This window comes from Dromiciops gliroides, chromosome 2 (genome assembly GCF_019393635.1).
Source record: "Dromiciops gliroides isolate mDroGli1 chromosome 2, mDroGli1.pri, whole genome shotgun sequence".
In the NCBI taxonomy this organism is placed as follows: domain Eukaryota; kingdom Metazoa; phylum Chordata; class Mammalia; order Microbiotheria; family Microbiotheriidae; genus Dromiciops; species Dromiciops gliroides.
The window spans coordinates 638,470,775-638,492,382 of NC_057862.1; the positions used below are offsets into that span (position 1 = coordinate 638,470,775).

The 21,608-nt window shown below is 47.5% G+C and overlaps 1 protein-coding gene across 2 annotated transcripts in view; it reads right to left on the bottom strand.

Moving 5' to 3' along the window:
- The window catches only part of SLC12A4 (solute carrier family 12 member 4), a 62,417-nt gene that overhangs the window by 13,047 nt on the left and 27,762 nt on the right, over nucleotides 1-21,608 (bottom strand). Inside the window, exons 1-9 of one of the 2 annotated variants that reach the window (XM_043982651.1) lie at nucleotides 10,700-10,842; nucleotides 10,430-10,576; nucleotides 9,934-9,988; nucleotides 6,546-6,676; nucleotides 4,961-5,202; nucleotides 4,263-4,477; nucleotides 1,519-1,683; nucleotides 1,324-1,422; nucleotides 198-255 (exon numbers count right to left, since the gene is read on the bottom strand). In XM_043982651.1, coding sequence (XP_043838586.1) covers nucleotides 198-255; nucleotides 1,324-1,422; nucleotides 1,519-1,683; nucleotides 4,263-4,477; nucleotides 4,961-5,202; nucleotides 6,546-6,676; nucleotides 9,934-9,988; nucleotides 10,430-10,567 — 1,103 coding nt within the window. In that variant the 5' untranslated portion in view covers nucleotides 10,568-10,576; nucleotides 10,700-10,842. Of the gene's footprint in view, nucleotides 1-197; nucleotides 256-1,323; nucleotides 1,423-1,518; nucleotides 1,684-4,262; nucleotides 4,478-4,960; nucleotides 5,203-6,545; nucleotides 6,677-9,933; nucleotides 9,989-10,429; nucleotides 10,577-10,699; nucleotides 10,843-21,608 lie in introns of those variants that run through there. The other variant, XM_043982650.1, reaches the window with a different exon arrangement.

Genomic DNA, 21,608 nt, shown 5'->3' on the forward strand with positions numbered 1-21,608 from the left:
ATAGTGGGGGGGGCAATAAGGGTTAAGTGACTTGCCCAGGTTAAGTCACACAGCTAGTAATTGTCAAGTGTCTGAGGCTGGATTTGAACTCAGGTCCTCCTGACTCCAGGGCCGGTGCTCTATTCACTGCGCCACCTGGCTGCCCATATATATATATATATATATATATATCAGAAAATAAAAGGTAAACTACTCACTTATCTCTGAGGACGACCCCCTCGACGCAGGCTCCAAACAGCACCACAGTGCTAAAGTCTGGGGAAGACGGTCAAAGAAATTGTCAACAGCTCTCCAATCAATCCATGGCCCAGCTGTGGATTCCCCAGCCCCTGCAGGAACAGCTGCTTGGGGAGGCCTGAGCCCCAACATGCCAAATGAACCCTCCATTGGGAGATTCTGTAACTCCGTGTGTCCAGGGTTTGGGGAGTCCAGCACAGGTGAGGGGAGATAAATGGGATGAAAGAGTGCAGAACAGAAGGTGTGATCAGCTGGCATGTCATGCACGTGAGGGACGTCTCTGTAGAGGGATGCTGGGCTAAGTGTGAATGCTTGGTAGAGACGTGGCAGTTGGCATCTGTGTGGGTGTGTGGCGTTGTGTATCTGGAGTGTGGAGCAGATGCCTGGGTATAAGTGCAGGGCGTATGTGTGTGACCCATGTATGTGAATGACCAGTGCCTGTCTACGTGTCAGAGTGGAATTTTACCCACATAATTGAAATGGCTTGTTTTGCCTCTTGTGGAATTGGGTGAAACCTTCTTTATTTACTTAACTGCAGATGCTTATTTTGTCTCTGGTGATCTCCACTGTCCCTGGTCTCCCCGAGTCCCTCTAATTCCTTCTGACGCTTACAATGTACCGTCTATCCATTTGGGAATTGTTATGGTGGGTGACATGAGATGAGCGCCCGATCTCGAGCGACTTCCCACCAAGCTTTTTTATCCGCCATTGTCACTAAACAGGGAATCCTATCTCCAGTGATGTGTGTTCTGGGGTGCACTGAATCCGGGGCCCAGTGGTGTCCTTTGTGGTCTGGTCTGCTTTTCTATGTGTAAAAAGGTACCCATTTGCTCCTTATTGCTTTATAATAGCATTGAGAGAGGCACAGTCCAGCCAAGGAGTAACCAGGAGGCAGTGACCAAAAGGCCACCCCAGGACTGGGTCCTCTCCACTTAGACGAGGAGGGGAAGCACCCCGCCCTCCCCTAATGAGATTATTTAGGATGGGCCTTTGAGGGGTTCCTCGGGCTGCCAGCAGGTGGCGCTAAAGGGCAATGTAGCTGGGCCAGGAGACCCAGGCCCCCCTGACCAGCATTTTAAAGGATACACACTAAAGAGGTGGTTATGATGGCCAGAATGGTCCCCACCGGGATGGATTTCTGGGCGTCCTTGAGGTCTCCGGAGCGGTTTGACCCAGCCATGATGCCTTAAAAAACAACAACAACAAAGAGAGTTTTTTCCCCAGGAGGTTAGGGGTCTGAGGCGCCCCTGGGAGGCTGCGGGAGGCGGGGGAGGGTCTCACCTGTCACGGAGGGGAAGAAGATTCCCACCAGCACCGTAAAGGACGTGGCAATGTCGGCAAAGACGTAGAGTGGGAGGCTGCTCTTCTGGCCAGGGACATCGACAGAGGGCATGCCCGGCTTCTCCAGGATGTCCCCCTTCTCCAGGTAGTTGCTCCACAGGTTATCTTGTGGGGGAAAGAGAGGCATCAGCCCGAGGCGGGGCCAGGTGGGCAACCCCATAGACGGAGGAGGGTGTGCACCCAGGTGACCCCGGCATGACAGCCAGGCAGCGCTGGAGCACCTGGCCTCAGTTCCCGGCCCTGCTCACCCTCCCCTCTCATCACTAAAGAGGCTGGACTGTCGGGACACTGGATCTGGATTCAAGTCCCAGGGCAGATAATTCCTACCAGAGGCACCACAGGCAGGTCCCTTCCCTTTTCTGAGCCTCAGTTTCCCCATCTGTAAGAGGAGGGGTTTGGAATGGATGGTTGCTCCAGACTGATGATCCTGTGACCTCCTCTAAGCTTCCCCATCCATGAACCCTGTATTATCCATGACCATCTTTGGATTTGGTCCCTGACACATATAGGACACCTTGGGAGAAAGGAAGGGGAGGGGAGGGAAGGAGCGCCACTTAAATGGGCCAGGCACTGGCTGAGCGCTGGAACTAATATGATCTCATGACATCCTCACAACAACCCTAGGAGCGAAGTGCTACCACTTCCTCCGTTTTACAGGTAAGGAAACTGAGGTTAAGTGACTTGCCCAGGGTCACACAGCTAGGAAGTGTATGGGGCCAAATTTGAACTCAGGTCTTCCTGACTCCTGGCCCAGCGCACCATCCACCACACCACCAGCTCTCTTGGTGCAAAGAGTACCAGGTACTCCTAGTGGAAACCAGAACATTCTGAGCTTTAACAACTTACATTTCTAGGGCACCCAAAGTGTGCCGGCAGTCTTTCTCACAACAGATGTCAGTATCACATCTCCATTTTATGGGTGAGTAAACTGTGTACAGCTCTGAGAGGGCATATGGGAACCCACTCTGATACCCTTTTTTTGCATGACAGCTAAATTTCCTTTGGACTTCTATACCCACAATGTGTTACACTCTGACTTAATGATCAGCAGTAGAAAAGTAGTATTTATATATAAAGTAGTGTTTATATGTAATTTATATATATAATATATAATTTATAGGTTATTGATCTATTATATAATTTATATTGTATTTACATATAAATTTATATGTGTATGTAAATTTATATGTACATGATAAATCTGGGCTGTAACAGTTTAAAAAGGGAAAGTTTTGTTCTGTATATTGTGTTACCTTTTACAGAAAAATAAAGGAATTATATATGGAAAAAGCACTTAAGCTGACATACGGGGAGAGCAGTCACTAGATGATTTCTTGATGTAGTCATGTTTGTAAAATGTGTTGGTGAATGTCAGAGCCAGCCTTCTGACTCTGTACACAACTCACATTTCTTCTCTTCTCTAGAGCCTCAACTGTACTCACTGTGAACTCCTGGAGGGAAAGGACGGTGCTTTATTTCTCTTCACAGCCCACAAAAAGAAGGTGCCCCAGGGCTCCCCAGGCCTAGTTGGTACTTTCTTCTCATCTCCCCTAGCTGAAATCTTTTTCTTCTCCCTGGCCCAATTCAGAGGCCTGGCCTGCACCAGCTGCTAGCGTCTGCCCCTGTCACATCTCTCTGGAGCCCTTCATATCTGGGGCTCTCCACTGACCCTCACCTCATTTGTGTCCATGCCTTATCTCCCCTCTGCAGAGGGTGGGGGGTGTTCAACAAGGACCAGAACTGTGGCCACTTTTCATTTTCATATCTCTGGCCCTGAGTGTTGAACCTGTACCCAGAAAGTCCTTACAACACACTGACTTGAATTGTTGGAATATTTGATGACACTGGGCTCTGTTGGCTCTTTGGAGATCACATGTCTCTTTCAGCCAGTGGAATTTGGAAACGTTACTCAAGAGTCTCAGAACTGGGGGAGGCAGTCAGCCGAAGTAGCCGAGCAGCCTCGTCCAAGACAGAAGCACAGGATCCAAACGGCCGATCGACAAGCATTCAGTCTACCCTCGCTATGTGCCAGGCACTAGGATGGGCCTGCTCTTGAGAGGCTTACACACTTTAAAGAGGTTCCAGGCTAGTCTCTATACCATGGGGTCCCCATGCCTCTGAATCAAGCCCACCAAACAAGGGCTAACTGGTCCCAAATGTCCAATGAGGCATCCCCAAAGCTGGCAGCAGCTACACGAGGCGTGTGCATGCCAGGGTTCAGTGGGAGAGCTCAGCCACTGCCAACTCCCCAAACAGAGGCCTATTATGGGCTCTGGTGGGAACTTCTCAGGCCAGCGTCAGCTGGACTTGACTCTCTGAAAGGAAAAACATCACCCAGTGACTCAAGCACTTCCTCTTCTCCTGGGGATGCTAGAGAGAGGGGTGTTGGCCTCAGAGGACACTTGAAAATGTGTTTTGTCCATCAGGGTGAATCCACTGAGGTCAGCTTACAAGGCTGGGCCAAAGGTACCCGTGTCACCGTACAAGCAAGCAACGATCTGCTCTAGTAGGTAGTCACTCTGGGGTGGGGAGGGGCTCTCTGAGGCTGGGTCTATGCCTCCTCCTTTCTCAGGAAGTGAGGGTGTCGGACCCCCCTCTGTGTTCCTCCTGGGAATGCATTCCCCCCTTCCCCCAGGGCCCGGCCTGGGGCGTCTTCACCCCAGCGCCCCACCCTCTGTACCTACCCTGGAGAATTCCACTGGCGGCTCCAGGGATCCCAGAAATCTCAGTAACATTATTGAGGAGGAAGTACTGGTCGCAGCCCTCAGAGGTGAGATTGGAGGTGTGACAGAAGAGAACCCAGAGCTTTGTGGCCACGGTCTCATTGTCCACCACTGTGGTCTTGGCACAAACATCAAACTGGTCCCGGGACAAAGTCCTGTTGCCTAACATGCAGACTCTGATGGGAGGAAAGGTCCAAGTTTGCTAAGTCAAGGACACGGGTTCGTCGAACACGCTCCCCTGACTGACCCGTCGCACGCTTTATGACTAGGCCGAGGGTCACGGACAGCTCAGGGCCCCAGGGGGCCTGCTCCTGCTGCCTACCCTGGCTGTGCAGTGGACCAGGCAGCCGGCTCATCAGCGAGTGGACAGAGAACGGGGATGAGCTGGGGTTATGATTCTGACACTCCCTGGCCAAATCGGTGCTCTGGGTCTCCTCCCATGTAAGCCATGGAGGTTGGGTCAGATAAAGTCTATTTTCTTCCAGCTCTAAAAGTGTGATGAGCCTTCTCCCAGTTGTGGCTTGCTTCACTTCCTCCTTTCTTCTGCCCACTGCTGGAGGTCTGTGCGCCCCGTTCTCGACTGGCCCAGGGAAAATGACAGAACCACCCCCCAAGCAGCCTTTTTCATTCAAACTCTCCCTCTGGTTCCCATCACTTACGGAAACACCGGAGGGTCAAAAATGGACTTGATGCCGCCGGCATAGATGGACAAGATGGAGATGATCACACAGGCCAAGAAGAGCGAGGCGAATTTGTTGACGTACTTCACACCAACAAACACCACCATGGTCATGAAGGTCAGAAAAATGGTCCCATACACTCGCATGTTGTTCAAGGTGGCGCTCGAGGTGTCGTGAGCCCCCGTCGGGTAGAAGATGGCAGCCGGCGGGGCAATGTACGTCTGAAATGACAAGAGCAGGGCTTGGGAGTATTCGCTCGGCAAAGAAATCCTAGCACCTCCATTTTCCTAAGGACCAGGTGGCGAGGAGCCAGACTTGGTCTCTACTACTGGAGGAGCAATTCAGAGGCAGGAAGCGGTGACTCCCTTTCCTCTTTGGGAACAAGGGTGGGGTGAGGATTCATCCATCTCCCCCTCCTTCCCCTACCCCCCAACCACACACACACACACACACATGCTCTGAGAAGAGGCCTCAGACTGGGTGAGGCACTCTATAAACCACACTTAGGGCAAGGCGGGTAAGACTCCCGCCCAGCAGCCCCAGCTTCCTGGTCAGACTGTTCTCAAGATGCTGCTGCTGCTGCTGCCAAGGCTAAAATTTAGCAAGGCTGCTCAGGCTCCAGGAGATGGAGGGGTGGGGTAGAGAAAGAAGCCAGATGTTGTCCAAACAAGCAGTTTCCCTAGCACTTTATTTAAAATTTTTTTTTTTTTAAGTGAGGCAATGGGGGCAAGTCACTTAACCCCCATTGCCCCGCAAAAAAAAAAAAAAAAAGAGAGAGAGAGAGAGAGAGAGAGAACTGGACTCTCTCCAATGGATCCTCCTCTACACCGGCCAGGCCAGAGGGAGAAAAGAAAGTTTGAAAAGAGCACCAGGGGCAGCTAGGTGGTGCAGTGGATGGAGCACCGGCCCTGGAGTCAGGAGTACCTGAGTTCAAATCCGGCCTCAGACACTTAACACTTACTGGCTGTGTGACCCTGGGCAAGTCACTTAACCCCAATTGCCTCACCAAAAAAAAAAAAAAAAAAAGATAAAATTAAAAAGTAATAGAGACTAATAAGACCTGGTGGGTCAAAAAATATACAAAAATAGAAAAGAGCACCAGGAAATTCACACCTTGAGCCTGATACAAACACACACACACACACACAGAAGAACTAGGCATTAAAGAACAGAAGGAACAAGATACATGGATGTGATGCCCTGTATGTGCTACCAAGTAAAAATCGTGTAACAAAATTAAACACTTCACAAAAACCAAAGCTTCCGCAGAGTACCGGCCACAGATAAGATTATTCTTGGCCATATTTAAAGAGGCTAAGATGTGGGATACTTTCCTGAGCTGCCACCCATCCCTTATTTCACCAAAAATGGCTCCTCTTCGCCAAGGCCTGAGGGGCAGATTCCCAAGAAGGATCTCAATCCCATCCTTTCCTCCCCCCCCATACCATCACTGAGCCCTGGAAAGGGGAATGAATGGCCCTAGGCCCTAAAGGGAGAGGACTGAAATGACCTTGGCTCAGGTGCTTGGGATGGGCGGGGCAGGGCGGGGCAGAACTGGACTCACCAGCAGGATCTCAATGGCTCCCAGGATATACATAGCTGCTGCAAAGGTAGTACCCAGGTAAAAGCACAGGCCCACAGCTCCTCCAAACTCAGGTCCAAGAGATCGGGAAATCATGAAATAGGAGCCCCCAGCTAGGAGGGGCAAGAGAAGAAGACTGAGTTCATGCTTCTGCTTCTGTGAGTTGCGATTCTCTCCAAACACCCCAACAGTTCCTTTTACACCCTATAGAAGCTTGTGTCACACGACTGCAGGTGAAATTATCTTTTAGTAGCCCTGGGGCCATCTTGGAAGCTCAAACAACCCTTCCAGGGAGGACAAACCCACCTCTGCTATTTACTAGCTGGATGCTTCTGGATAAGTTATTTAACCCTTTGGGGAAATGTCTCAGTTTCTTCGTCTGTAAAATGAGAGGTTTGGCCGTGGTGATCTCTAAGGTCCCCTCTAAGATTTATGCCTATGACTACCTAGAGGATGGAATGAAGGGAATGGCACCAGGAAAGAGGGTGTTAAGACAGAAAGCTCAGGGCAGCTAGGTGGCGCAGTGGATAAAGCAACAGCCCTGGAGTCAGGAGGACCTGAGTTCAAATCTGGCCTCAGACACATGACACTTACTAGCTGTGTGACCCTGGGCAAGTCACTTAACCCTCATTGCCCCACAAAACCAAAACCAAAACCCAAAGACAGAAAGCTCTGAGAAGCCAGCTTTTGAATCAGTAAGACTTGGTTTTAAGGTCCCCAGCTCCGACACATACTGGTTGTGTGACCCTGGGCAAATTATTTAACTTCTTAGCTATTTAACAAATAGTTTTAGAGCACATGCTGACCTAGTCTGGTAAAGGAGTTCCTTCAACCAGTCCATCACTGTCCCCTACCTCTCTACACTTTCTGTCTCACAGCTAGGTTGTGCAGTGGATAGAATCATGGCTGGGCCTGGGGTCGGAAAGAGCTGAGTTCAAATGTGACCCTGGACACTTACTAGCTATGTAACCCTCAGCAAGTCACTTAACTTCTGTCTGCCTCAGTTTCCTCAACTGTCAAATGGGGATAATAACTGTACCTACCTTCCAGGGTTGTGAGGATCAAAGGAGATATCTCTAAAACACTTTTACTAGCTGTGTGACCCTGGGCAAGTCACATAATCCTCATTGCCCCACAAAAAAAAAAAAGGCTTACTCCTGTCCTTCTATCCTTTCTGAGTTTACTGTGGGCTGGGATACTAGTGGAATTGTCTCAACTTGGGCTAGCTTCCACGCCACCATCACTGGGGTTGTTGTGAGCTAAGACTGTGTAGAGCATCAGTCTGAGGTACCCCTAGCTGGAGCAATCTTGGGCCCCCTGATAGAGAACCAGTGTTAACGACTCTGAAAGATTCCAGGGGAACGTCCTTGCCTGTGGCTTCCATTCATTTTTACCTACCTGCACTCTCCTTTTGCCTCCTCCTGGACTGCTTTGACCTGGGGGTTACTTAACATGTTTTTCTCAAAGCCAGAGCTTACCTGAACCCTCAGGTTCTGTGTGGTACATTGAACCAAATAGAACAGGGCAGGGCCACATCTGTTTACCCCTGCAGCCTATGATTCCATTATCTTCTTCTGCCAGATGACAAAACTGAGGCTTTGAGAAATCAAATGAAGTGGCCAAGACTACAAGGCCAGGAATTAGCAGTAGGGCCTTCTAACTCTGAGTCCAAGAGTCTTTCCTGGGCCGTCACATCTTATTTGTCCCAGAGGTGGAAAGCAAAACACAGGAGGGGCAATGAAATGGTAGGAAAACCATTCTCTGGATTTTGAATCAAAGCCGCTGATTCCCATCTCTATTACTTGGTCCTTGTGTGACCTTGGGCAAATGACTTCCCATCTCTGGGCCTGCACAGCCTCATATTTGTTTTTTGGTTGTTTTTTTTTTTTTTTGCAGGCAATGGGGGTTAAGTGACTTGCCCAGGGTCACACAGCTAGTAAGTGTCAAGTGTCTAAGGCCGGATTTGAACTCAGGTATTCCTGAATCCAGGGCCAGTGCTTAACCACTGCGCCATCTAGCTGCCCACAGCCTCATATAATGCACGGGGTTTGGCTCAGAGGGTCTTGAGGGTCCCTTCTGGGTTTATGAGCTCTCGCCATCAGCCAATAAATCATTATTCTGAGGCCCCGGCTGGCTGGAAGCCACAGTGGCAAAGAAACCAGCCAGGGGTGGGGGTGGGGATGGGAGGCTGGGCCAAGGTCTGAGGGCCAGTCTCCCAGCAGGCTCCTCTGGCTCCCCCTGGAAACAAAGGCTGCAGCCTCTAATGCTGGGCCTCTTTCTGTCTATCTGCAGTGTTTGGGGCCGCTCTGGTTACAGAAGCCCCACGGGCTATTGTTTGGCCTGAGAAACTCAGAGAGTTGTTAACCAGAGCTAAGAAACAGCACAGGGAGACGGGCCTCTTCCAGGAAGGAGATAAAACTGCTGCTTTCCCCCATGAGCGAGTGATAAATAACTCCTGCCATCTGGCTCCTACACTGAGCAAGGATGGCAACGACATCTGACCAGTGACACGGCCCACCCATAGGAGATAAGCTCTGGATGCCGGGGAAACGGACCTCCCAGCTGGAGGGCCAGGGGGCAAGCGCTGGGGCTCCCAGCTGCCAAGGAGCCCACCCAGGTTAACTTAGCTCTCTACCCTTACTGGGCCCCTTGCTGAGGTCAGTCAGCACAGGCTCCCCGAATGAGAAGAATCAAGGCTCAGAAGAAGAGACATTGGACCAGGGTCTGGGAGGGACCTAGACAAACAACCTTCTTATTCTGCAGGAAATTAATTGGATGCTCAGAGAAGGGGGCACAGTTTGCCCAAGGTCATGGAGCCGGGATTTGAACCCAGACCTTGTGATTTTAAATGCTGTGCTCTTTCAAGTACTTTTTTTGTCAAGCACTTTCAAGGAGTGATGGGATGGGAGTCTGGGCTCCAGATCTAGCCGTGCCACTAATGTTAGCCAGATCACTTGGGTTTTGTTTTTTTGTTTTGTTTTGTTTTTTTTTGGTGAGGCAATTGGGGTTAAGTGACTTGCCCAGGGTCACACAGCTAGTAAGTGTTAAGTGTCTGAGGCCAGATTTGAACTCAGGACCTCCTGAATCCAAGGCTGGTGCTCTATCCACTGCACCACCTAGCTGCCCCAGCCAGATCACTTGGACTCCCTGGCTGTTAGTTTTTCCCATCTGGAGTAAAGTGCCGCCTAGTTCTAATGATCTGTGGATGCCTGGATGACTTCTAAGATTGCTCCCCATCTGTAGGTTCATGGAATTTCAGAGCTGGAAAGGGACTCAGAGGTCAGCTGGTCCACTCCCCCTCCTTTTTGGGGTAAGGAAGCCGGGCCTTCTAAGAGGAGCCCAGCATAACGAGTATCATATCTACAGATACCTGGAACAACCCCATTGGTGGCGATGGCGCTCATGGATATTGCTGTCAGGAGGGTCTATAAAGACAAGAAATTGTAGTACGGGTTACATAAAATTCCCACCCAAAAAAGACTCCATTGTTAGTCAAAGAAAGGTCAGTCACAGACTCAGGCACTGGCTCTTCTGCAGATGTGTTAAAGAGGGGTAAGTCTGCCCACTAACTAAATCCTTTTTTTCTTTAATAAAGCAAGCAACCAATCAAACATTCCTACCCTGATACTCAGGGAAGGGGTAACAGTGGTGGATGACCTTAGAACCAATGCACGAAGTTCTGTGGATCAGAAATTTCTTTCCCTCCTGACATCTGTTACTCTTGAGAGGTGCCCCCTCCTGCCCACCCCGCCCAGGGCCTTGCTCGGCCAGACTGGCCAGCAGAACGGGGTCCAGGTATCTGCCTTTGGGGCGGGAAGAGAAATGAACAAATGGTGCCCGCGGTCAAACTGGACAGAGATACTCACACAGCAGCAGCAGATGAGGACAATGAGGAAGGACTGCAGGACGCCGGCCGTCCCCACCATCCAGGTCAGTCGAAGGAACAGGATCACCCCAAAGATGTTCTGCATGCAGGGCAGGTACACGCCCATCAAGGTGCCCATGCTGGGTGACTAGAGAATAAACAAATGCCTCATCTGAGTCTGGGAGGGGAGTGGGTAGATGTCATGACACCACCGAGCCAAGGGTGAAGGAAGGGGGATGACCTAGAACGGAGGAGCCCTAATGTCACTCACTGATCAGGTCTTTTATGACCGTGAGTCACGATGTCATTGGTTGTGACCATTCGGGCTCCATCGACTTTCTTGACCCACGAGAAGCCCAGCGTGGCGGTGGCAGGGCGCCAATCCTGATCCAGAAGCCAGATTCCCCGGTGGCCAAGCGCAGCAGCAACGAATTCCACATCCACTTAAGACACATACAGATGTAGTCGGGGCAGCCCCCTGAATCTGTACCAGAGCCCATGCCCAGCTCCACAGGGGGTGCTGATCATCCCTGTTACAGAGAAACAACTATCTGACTTTGGACATCTCCGTGGCACACTTTGCCAATCTGTACAATGGGGGAAACGCTACTTGGACAAACAACCCCCCATCCTTGGGTGATCGTGAAGAAGGTGTTTCCCAAGCCCACTGCAGCCACACGAGTTACCATCATGGTCCTCATCACAGACGGCAAATAAAAAGCTACAGAAAACAAGAAGAGTCTCTTGGATAAGACCTTGCTGGATGTGTCTCCCGAGGAATGCGAAGTGTTCCATAAAGAACTCCCACTTCTCATCAGTTAGAGCTGCACGACTGCCCTCTATCTTGCCTCTGACACTAGAGCCAAGGATGTGATGAATGCGGGAAGGCGTGGCTCACCTCCCAGGCACCAGCCTCTGGAGGTTGGAGTATGATCCAAAGGACAAAAAAGCAAAAGGCTGCCTCTAGGGGCAGCTAGGTGGCGCAGTGGATAGAGCACCGGCCTTGGAGTCAGGAGGACCTGAGTTCAAATCTGGCCTCAGACACTTAACACTTACTAGCTGTGTGACCCTAGGCAAGTCACTTAACCCCAATTGCCTCACCAAAAAAAAAAAAAGGCTGCCTCTATTCCAACACAATCATGCAGGATTCCTGGAGTGACACAGTGACAGGGACGACCTTGTTTGACCACCCTCTGGAGACCGGTGCTTGCGAAAGGTATCAGGACCACTGGCACAGAGGAGGAGGAGGATTCCAGGCCTCCCGGAGGCCCCTGTTCATAGATGACACGTGTTGGCTGCCTTAAAGCCCTGCTCGCTTCAGAACATCCTGAATATAAGTTTGGCCTGCGTGCTAAGATACGACGAGTGTGATGGATTCAGAAAATCATGGGAAGACATTGATGCCAAGTGAAGGAAACAACATGCAGCACAATTCTAACAGCAGATATGGAAAGAACAAGAAACAAAGAACAACTAAAACTGAATGTTGCAAAATGACAAAGAATAAGCTCAGCCCTAAAGAGAGACACAAGGAGACATCTCTCCCCACTCCTATGGAGAGGTCACAGGCTGTGGGCATGGAACACCACACCTAACACCACATGTCTTTGTATATCTTGGTTGGTTTTATGGAATTTTTTCCCCCTCTTTTTCTTTCTTTAAAATAAATTTTGTTTTAAGAGTCAGCTCTCTGGAAGTGAGGTGGAGGGGAGACATGGGGGAAATGTAGGTGATATAAAAATAAAAGATAGCAGTAAAATCTATTTTTAAAAAGTTTCTCCTAGGGGCAGCTAGGTGGTGCAGTGGATAAAGCACTGGCCTTGGATTCAGGAGGACCTGAGTTCAAATCCAGCCTCGGACACTTGACACTGGCTGTGTGACCCTGGGCGAGTCACTTAACCCTCACTACCCCACAAAACAAAACAAAAACAAACAAACAAACAAGTTTCTCCTAACCATCCACACAAAAACAGCAAAGTGGATGAAGAACGCCTCTTTGGTTAGACTACAAGATTCAATTAGATCGAGGGTTCTTACCTGGAGTCTGTAAACCTGTTTTCAAAAATTATTTTGTTAACTTTTTCAGTACAATTGGTTTTTGTTTTATGATCCTATGTAAAACATGCTAAATATTAAAATGTTACAAAACATTATTCTAGGGGCAGCTACATGGTGCAGTGGAAAGAGCACCAGCCCAGAAGTCAGGAGGACCTGAGTTCAAATCCAGCCTCAGACACTTGACATTTACTAGCTGTGTGACCCTGGGCAAGTCACTTAACTCCAATTGCCACACACACACACACACACACACACACACACACACACACACACAAAAAACCCTAAAACACAAAACATTATTCTGAGAAGAAATCCAGACTGCCAAAGGGGTCCATGACCCTCATAAGAACCTCTGAGCTATATGGATGACCTAGAAAGCTTGTCCATTTGTGTGTAGGTGTGTGTGTACACATAGGCTATACACACACACACATACACGCTATACAATAGTGTGTATATATGTACAATATATGTATAAATGCATATACACAGCCATTATCATGAATGTATATTATGTACATGCACATATATGAATGTGGCAGTGGATAGAATACTAGGCTTGGAGTCAGGAAGAATCATTTCCCGGAATTTAAATCTGGCCTCAGAAACTTACTAGCCATGTGACCCTGTGCAAGTCACTTTACCTTGTCTGTCTCAATTTCCTCACCTGTAAAATGCACTGAAGAAGGAAATGACAAACCAACCATTCCAGTATCTTTACCAAGAAAACACCAAATGGGGTCATAAAGAGTCAGGCATGACTGAAAACAAGCGAACAATATGTATGTGAATATGTGAATATACATAAATGTGTATATATACAGCTATGTATTTGTGTGTATCTATCATCCATCTATCTACCTACCTATCTATCTCTCTATCTCTCTATCTCTACAATAGATGCTCCAAATGAACAATGATTTGGGCCCAAAGTTCATCAAGAAAGAAATAGGCTAGAAAGTTGGTTACTTGTAAAGCTTTCAAATGAAGCCAAGCCTCTCCCTGAATAAAAAGACTCATCTCTTTTTAAGGCCATTATTCTGCTGGGGTTATATGTCTATACGTCACAGAACAGTCCAGCCTCTGAAGCATAAAAAGCGCCATTCCCCAGAGGGCAATGGAGAGGTATGTGGCAGCTGGAAGCAGGCGGTAACACATTACCAACAAGTAACTACAAAGGAGAAGTCAGCACTGGAAGAGGAGGGGGCTGGGCACAAGGGAGGAGGGGTAGCTAGCTAGCTGCTAGGCCGTCCTGGAGCACACTAGGTACCAGTCTCCACTATGGCTAACTTAGACCTGGACAAGAGTCCTGGAGGATGCTCAGGCAAGGACCAGAACTAACCTCTACATCGCCAAAGTCACTGACCCACTTGACAATCTCAGTTACCTATGGAGTCACCAAATCAACTGCCCACGGACACTAAGTGGGCACCTGGGAATCCAAGTATCGAGGATGCAGTGGAAAGATCAGTGGGTTTAGCATTAGGGGATATGGGCTTGAATTCCAGGTGCCCTGCTTCCTCCCCGAGTGATGCTGGCCACGTCTGCCAACCTCAAGACTTCTGCTTCCTTATCTATAAAACAAGGCGTTTGGCCCAGCTTATCTCTTCTCCCTACAAATCTCATGATACCTAGGATATGACTGGAGATACTGTAAATTAATCATGTTCAGGGAGCAGGGAACGCTGACTTAGGCTAAGCAAAAACGGATTATGCCCAGGAGAGAATACGGGGAGTAGTTAATTGGGTGCTTTTGGAAACTTGAAGGAGAAGTGATGTAACGAAGGGGGTGGAGAGGAGAGGATGGAGGAACAGAGCCCACGGACGGAGTGGGAGAAGGATCGAGGAAATGACTCAGGAGGGCAGACTCACAGTATGGGGGTGGGACAGGCTGGAGAGAGAAAAGCCAAGAAGGTGGCAGCCAAGTTACCCGGTGAGAGCACTAACCAGGAAGTTGCCAGGATTTCTAACAAAAGCTGGAGGGGATGTTGTGGAATCCAACAGGAAGGCAGAGGAGTGTGGCAAGAACACTGGATTTTGAGTTAACTCTGACATTCTGTGTCCTAGAGGCCCTTCAAGCCCTCATCTTCTAGCATCCACGAAGATGGCCTTGGGAGAAGGTTCAGAGATTACTGACAGCCACATGACACAGAGGATCTGGACCTGGAGTCAGGAAGACCCGAGTTCAAATTCCACTTGAGACAATTCCCAGCTTTGTGGTCCCGGGCAAGTCACGTAACCTCTGCTCAACTCACTTTCCTTATGTGTAAGATGATGATAATAATAGCATTTACCTCTCAGGGTTGTTGTGAGGATCAAATGAGATTACATATGCAAAGCGCTCTGCAATATATAAAAGCTAGTTCCCGTGGTCCCCCTTGGCCCTCCCTCCGACATGGATCACACTGGGAAAAGAGCAGGGAGGGTAAAAGAAAGGAAGGAGACATTTCCTAGATCCTCATATAACCTCAGCAAATCACCAGGAGGTCACTGGGATCGGCACCCCCTGCCAGAAACAGACCATTTGATCTTTTTTTTTTTTTTTTTTGGCAGGGCAATTGGGGTTAAGTGACTTGCTCAGGGTCACACAGCTAGCAAGTGTCAAGTGTCTGAGACTGGATTTGAATTGAGGTCCTCCTGAATCCAGGGCTGGTGCTTTATCCACTGCCCCACCTAGCTTCCCCCCCACCAGACCATTTAATCTTAAAGATTTTTTTTTTTTGGTGGGACAATGAGGGTTAAGTGACTTGCCCAGGGTCACACAGCTAGTAAGTGTCAAGTGTCTGAGGCCGGATTTGAACTCAGGTCTTCCTGAATGCAGGGCTGGTCCTTTATCCTCTGTGCCACCTAGCTGCTCCCTTAATTTTAAAGATTTTAAATCAGAGGTCCAGAGTTGAGACTGACTGACCATCTCCCTCTGCAAGAACTACCAAAGCTGACAATTAAAGTAAACTGGCTGTTTTTTAGCCCATCCGTAAGGCCTCCGAGTAGAACTCATAGTATCATTGACTTCAGAGTTGGAGGACACCTTGGAGATCATTTAGGGCAAACGCCCCCTTGTGAAAGATGGGGAAACCAAGGCCTGGTAACATGAGATGACCTGGCCAATCAAAGATGAAGAGGATATGGAGATAACTAGTCAAAGGACAGGAACAGCTTTCAAACAGGGAATTGCAGATGATTAAAAAATCATATAAGGGCAGGGCAGCTAGGTGGCGCAGTGGATAAAGCACTGGCCTTGGATTCAGGAGTACCTGAGTTCAAATCTGACCTCAGACACCTGACACTTACTAGGTGTGTGACCCTGGGCAAGTCATTTAACCCTCATAGCCCCGCCCCCCAAATCACATAAAAATGTTGCAACTCACTAATAAGAGAACTGCAAATTAAAACAACTCTGCAAAGATGAGAAAGGATGAAAATAATCAGTGCTAGTTGAGGTGAAGGAAGACAGACACAGTAATATACTGCGGGTGGAGCTATGAATTGGTGCAACCACTTTGGAAAACAATTTGGAGTCCTGAGAAAAACCACTGCCTGGTTCATACCCTTTGACCCAGCAGTCTCAAAATGTGGCACATGTCGCAAGGATGTCAATGACAGAAAGAAAGGTCTCTCTCACACACAAACACACACACACACACACACACACACACACACACGGCTATCTATATTTGTTGTTGTTGAGTCGCTTCAGTTATGTCCAGCTCTTTGTGACCCCATTTGTTTTTTGTTGTTGTTGTTGTTGTTTTTTGGCGTGAGGCAATGAGGGTTAAGTGACTTGCCCAGGGTCACACAGCTAGTAAGTGTCAAAGTGTCTGAGGACAGATTTGAACTCATGAAGATGAGTCAATCTCCTGATTCCAAATCCAGTGCTCTAAACACGGTGCCACTTAGCTGCCCTATGTTTATTTGCCTCTCTCTCTGTATGTGTGTGTATATATGTATGTGTATATACACATGTATACATATATACACACACAGATAGAAAGATAAAAAGGTGGATGGATGATAAACAGATGGAAGCACTTAAAAAACAACAACAACAAATGGAAACAAAGTGGATGCCCATCCACTGGAGAATACCTAAACTGACTGTGATATAGGAATATAATGGAACAATCATACCATAAGAGATGACAATATGAAGAATTCAGAATACGGGATGACTTGTATGAACGGATACAAAACCAAAGACAACGTAACCAGGAGAACAATACAACTATAATATATGAATATATGAAGAACTTGTGATTTTGTTGGTGCAGCATCTCCCAGTAGGAGCATTTTCTAGAGTCCCTCCAGGGACCCAGATTGCTCCTCATCTATAATTTCTGTTCTTAGCGTCCTGCCTGTAGATCAGAAGTTAAGTGACTTATGCGTGGTTACAGAGTAAGGAAATGTTGGAGAAGGCATTTGACAGAAGGCTTCCCAACTCCAAGGGTGGGCTCTATCCACTCTTCCACACTACCTCTCAATGACTACAATATCAAACACTCAAACAACATTAGAATACGACAGCATTGGGGCAGCTAGGTGGCGCAGTGGACAGAGCACCGGCCCTGGATTCGGGAGGACCTGAGTTCAAATCCAGCCTCAGACACTTGACACTTGCTAGCTGTGTGACCCTGAGCAAGTCACTTAACCCCAATTGCCCTGCAAAAAACAAAAACAGAATATGACAGCATTTAGATGTAACGCCGTGACCAGCCTTGGTTCCCGAGGACCACTGATGAAAAGGGAAACACACCTCCCTTCTCTAGGTAGAGAGATGGAGGGCCCTAGGTGGGGGAGATTGTCTTCACTGTCAGAGGGGGCCTATGGTGTTGGCTAGTTTTGCCTAATTTGTCTTTTTCATTGGGATGGAGGGCTCTCTGAGTGGAAGGGGCAGTTATCAGGAATCTGATCTTAGAGTAAAAATCCAAAGGCATCCATGAGACTGTCTTTTTTAAATAATAAAAATAAAGGGGGACAGCTAGATGGTACAGTGGATAGAGCACTGGCCCTGGATTCAGGAGTACCTGAGTTCAAATCCGGCCTCAGACACTTAACACTTACTAGCTGTGTGACCCTGGGCAAGTCACTTAACCCCAATTGCGACACTTAAAAAAAAAAAAAAGGGATTTGCCCAGGTTCACACAGATAGAAAAGAGCAACACTAGAATTCAAACTCACAACTTCTGACTCCAAATCCAGTTCTCTTTCCAGTACAGGACACAGCCCCCTAAAGACACTGCAACTTTATCATCAGTCAAGTACTAATTACCCACTATGTGCAGAGACCAGTGCAAGCAAGGCGAGCCAAGCCCAACTGGGCCATAAGGGGAGTGAACCTTTGCTAAAAGTCCTCTTATCCACATAAATTGAGCCACCACCCATTCGTGATGAAAAGACCTGAACTGAATAGAAAATTTGACTTTCAAATACAGGACCCTGGAGAAGCATAAAAAGGTAAACAGGAAAAAGAATTCATGAGGGACAAGAAAAGATTAAGCTGTTTATATTCTTACATGGGAAGATAATACTTCCAACTCATAAGAACTTTCTCAGTAAGGAATACACAGAGGACACAGGTCTGAACTGAATACGAAGGGATGATATCTGTAAAGCATTTATTTTTTGTTTATCCTTGTTCTTTGTGGGGCAAACAGGGTGGGGTGTCTTATGTCTGGGGACAGATTTGGGCTCGGGGGGCTCTGGGGCCCAGGACTGTTGCTTTGTCCACTGTGCCACCTAGCTAACCCATGATGAGATCTTTAAAATAGGGTTGAGGAATAGGAGGAATAGACTGGGGGAGGGGGAAGGGGAGAGGTAGCTCACAAGAAGGAAACAAGAAAAAAGCTTATGGAAGAGGGGGAAAGAGTGGGGGAATGAGTGAACCTTACTGTCATCAGAATTGGCTCAAAGAGGGAATAACGTACATACTCAAGTGAGTATAATAATATATTTTTGCCCTAAGGAAAAGTGGGAGGGGAAGGAGATAAGGGGGGGGTGGGAGAAGAGGGGAAGGAGGGAAGGGAAGTATGGGGGAGGGAGCTGTAAAAAGCAAAACACTTTCGAGGAAGATAAATATGTTCTGCATAATAGCACATGTATGACATATATTGAATTGCTTGATTTCATAGGGAGAGCTGAGGAGGGAAGGAGGAAGAAAAATTTAGAAAACAGAATTAGCTCAAAGACCTTAACCTCATCAGAGTGGGCTCAAGGAGGGAATAACATACGCCCTAATTGGGAGGAGTAATCTATTTAACCCTACAGGAAAGTAGGAGGGAAGAGGATAAAGAGGGAAGGGGGAATGAAGGGAGGGTAGAGCAGGGGAGGGGGCAGTCAGTAGCAAAACACTTTTGAGGAGGAATAGGGCAAAATAAGATAGACAACAGAGTAAATATCATTGGAAGGGAATAGGTTGGAGGGAAACAGTTATGATTGACTACAATGGCAAAACGTATGGTACCTACTCTGCTGGCCTATTGTGAATTCTTTGTCAATTTTAAGGTACCATATAAAAGTTTTGATGAACAGGATGCTATCAGAAAAACCTGGAAAGACCCACATTAACTGAAGCAGAGAGAAATGTACTATATACAAAATAACAGCAATAGTGTAAGATGATCTGCTGGGAAGCACGTGGTTATTTTCAGCAAGGCAATGATCCAATATAACTCTAAAGGATTTATGAAAATTGCAATACATCTACAGAGAAAGAACTGATGGGGGCAGTTAGGTGGTGCAGTGGATAGAGCACCAGCCCTGGATTCAGGAGGATCTGAGTTCAAATCCTGTCTCAGACACTTGACACTTACTAGCTGTGTGACCCTGGGCAAGTCACTTAACTCTGCCTCACCAAAAAAAAAAAGAAAGAAAGAAAGAACTGATGATATCTGAAAACAGACTGAAACACATTGTTTTTTTTGACAATTCCTTAATCTGAAGTTTTGTTTTTATCTGTTTTCTCTCACAACCTAGAGATGTTTTCCATGACTGTTCATGTATAACTTACATTGAATTGCTTGAGTCCTTGGGGTAGGGGATGGGAAGGGAGGGAGGAAGGAAGAGAAGTTGGAACACAGTTTTAAAAAATTGATGTCAAAATTTGCTTTTATATGTAATTTGGAAAATAAAATTCTAAACAGAAAAAAAAAATTTTTAAAAAAAGAGAATTAAGCCAACACCAAAGCTGCTTCAAGCTGAAGAACTCAGCAGTAGCTCCCTAATTTTCTGATGCCACAGCAGAATCCCCCCCTCCAAGTTGCCCAGGACCTTTGGGGCAGGATTGAGCCCCAAACACAAAGTCAAGCTTTCTAGAAGCCGCCCAACACCATGGCAAAGGCCCTTGCACACATCCTCCCCTATGGGGCACCCTCTCCCTGGAGCTGATAGCGCTCCTTCACCTGGTCTCATAAATAAGCCAGGCAGAAGAAAACACTGACTCCTCAGTTCTTCCCTTCCCTGCAAACAAGCCACACAGTGTTTTTCTTGGCACCAAGGATAGGGGGTCAACCTCAGCAGCAGCAGTAGCAGCAGAGGAAAAGGGAGCCAATACCAAATACTTCGGGCTTGGGGGTGGCTGGCGCCCTGGATCCTCCAGTCTTCCAATGGAATTGTGGGGGATACAAGATAGGGAGTTCAGCCCTAAAACAGTTAATCCGCCCCTCCAGAATTGAGCTGATTCACTGTGACTGGCATTGGTCAGCCCAAGAATGGTAACAGCTGCTTCTCTGTGCTCTCAACACACAGAGCCCCCACGGTGGGTGATGCAGGACGTCCAAGGCCTTTCAGATGAGAAAAGGTGGGCCCAATCAAAGGATACTCTGTATTTCTTACTTAATTTCTTCCTCCTAAAATGGCGGAGGGGTGGAGAAGAAATGATTTCATGAGACCCAGATGGGCCCCTCTCCACAGACACCCTCAGCCTGCCCTTACTTATCTGGGGGAATTCTAATTCCTATTTATTCACCCACAGTGAATTCACAGACACCAGTGGCAGTGGACTCAAAATTGAACATTTTGGGGGCAGCTAGGTGGCTAATTTCATCAGCCCCACAGAGACCAAAGCCTCAAGGGTTCTTTACTTTGCTGCCCTCATTCAATTAGTCATCAAGTCCTTTTGTTTCTTCCTTCATAGTAACAATAGCTAACTGTCTCTTGGATGCATCTTTTTCTCCAGCCCCATTCTTGTAGCAATAATTCCTCCTTATCTCAGGCTTGGATTTCTTCTTCCTCTTTAGTCCATGTCAGTCACCTGTATTAAGCTTCCTAAGACAAACTTTCTTCATACTGTTCCCCTGCCCAAGAACCTCTGATGGCTCCCCAGCATCTAATCAACAGGCCAAAGACGCATGCAGAGCCTTCTATCGTCCAGTATGGCCTGACTCAACTAACCGAAATTATCAGTGCCCCTGAATGCCAACTCCCTACTTAGCAACAGTCCTGCTGGCCTCAGCCCTGATCAGACCACAGACCAAATCTGTTATACTATATTTAGTTTAGAGCATCACTTTTTAGAAAGGGGAGTGATATGGGGCAGCTAGGTGGCGCAGTGGATAAAGCACCGGCCCTGGATTCAGGAGTACCTGAGTTCAAATCTGGCCTCAGACACTTAACACTAGCTGTGTGACCCTGGGCAAGTCACTTAACCCCCATTGCCCTGCAAAAAAAAAAAGAAAGGGGAGTGATAATACTGTTCCCAATAACACCCAGGACCACAGATCTCAGAACAGGAAGGGATCCTTCAGTGCTGAACCTACGGTCTGCGAACTTGTTGGGTTTTTTCCCCTTTTTAAAAAAAGTATTATTTACGTCATTAAATGTTTCCCAATGACATTTTAAATATAATTTTTAAAAATTTGAGCTCCAAATTCTCTCCCTCCTGCCCCTCCCCCACCTCTTGCGAAGACAAACAGTATGATCTCAATTATGCAAGTGAAATCATGCAAAACATATCATATCAGCTGGGTTGCAGAAGCATCAACTTGTTTTTTTTTTAATCTGATGGCTATATTTCAATCTCATTTTGTGTCTGTATATATACATGCATACATATATATACATACACATATATGTGTGTGTGTGTATATATATATATATATATATATATATATATATACACAAATAAATAA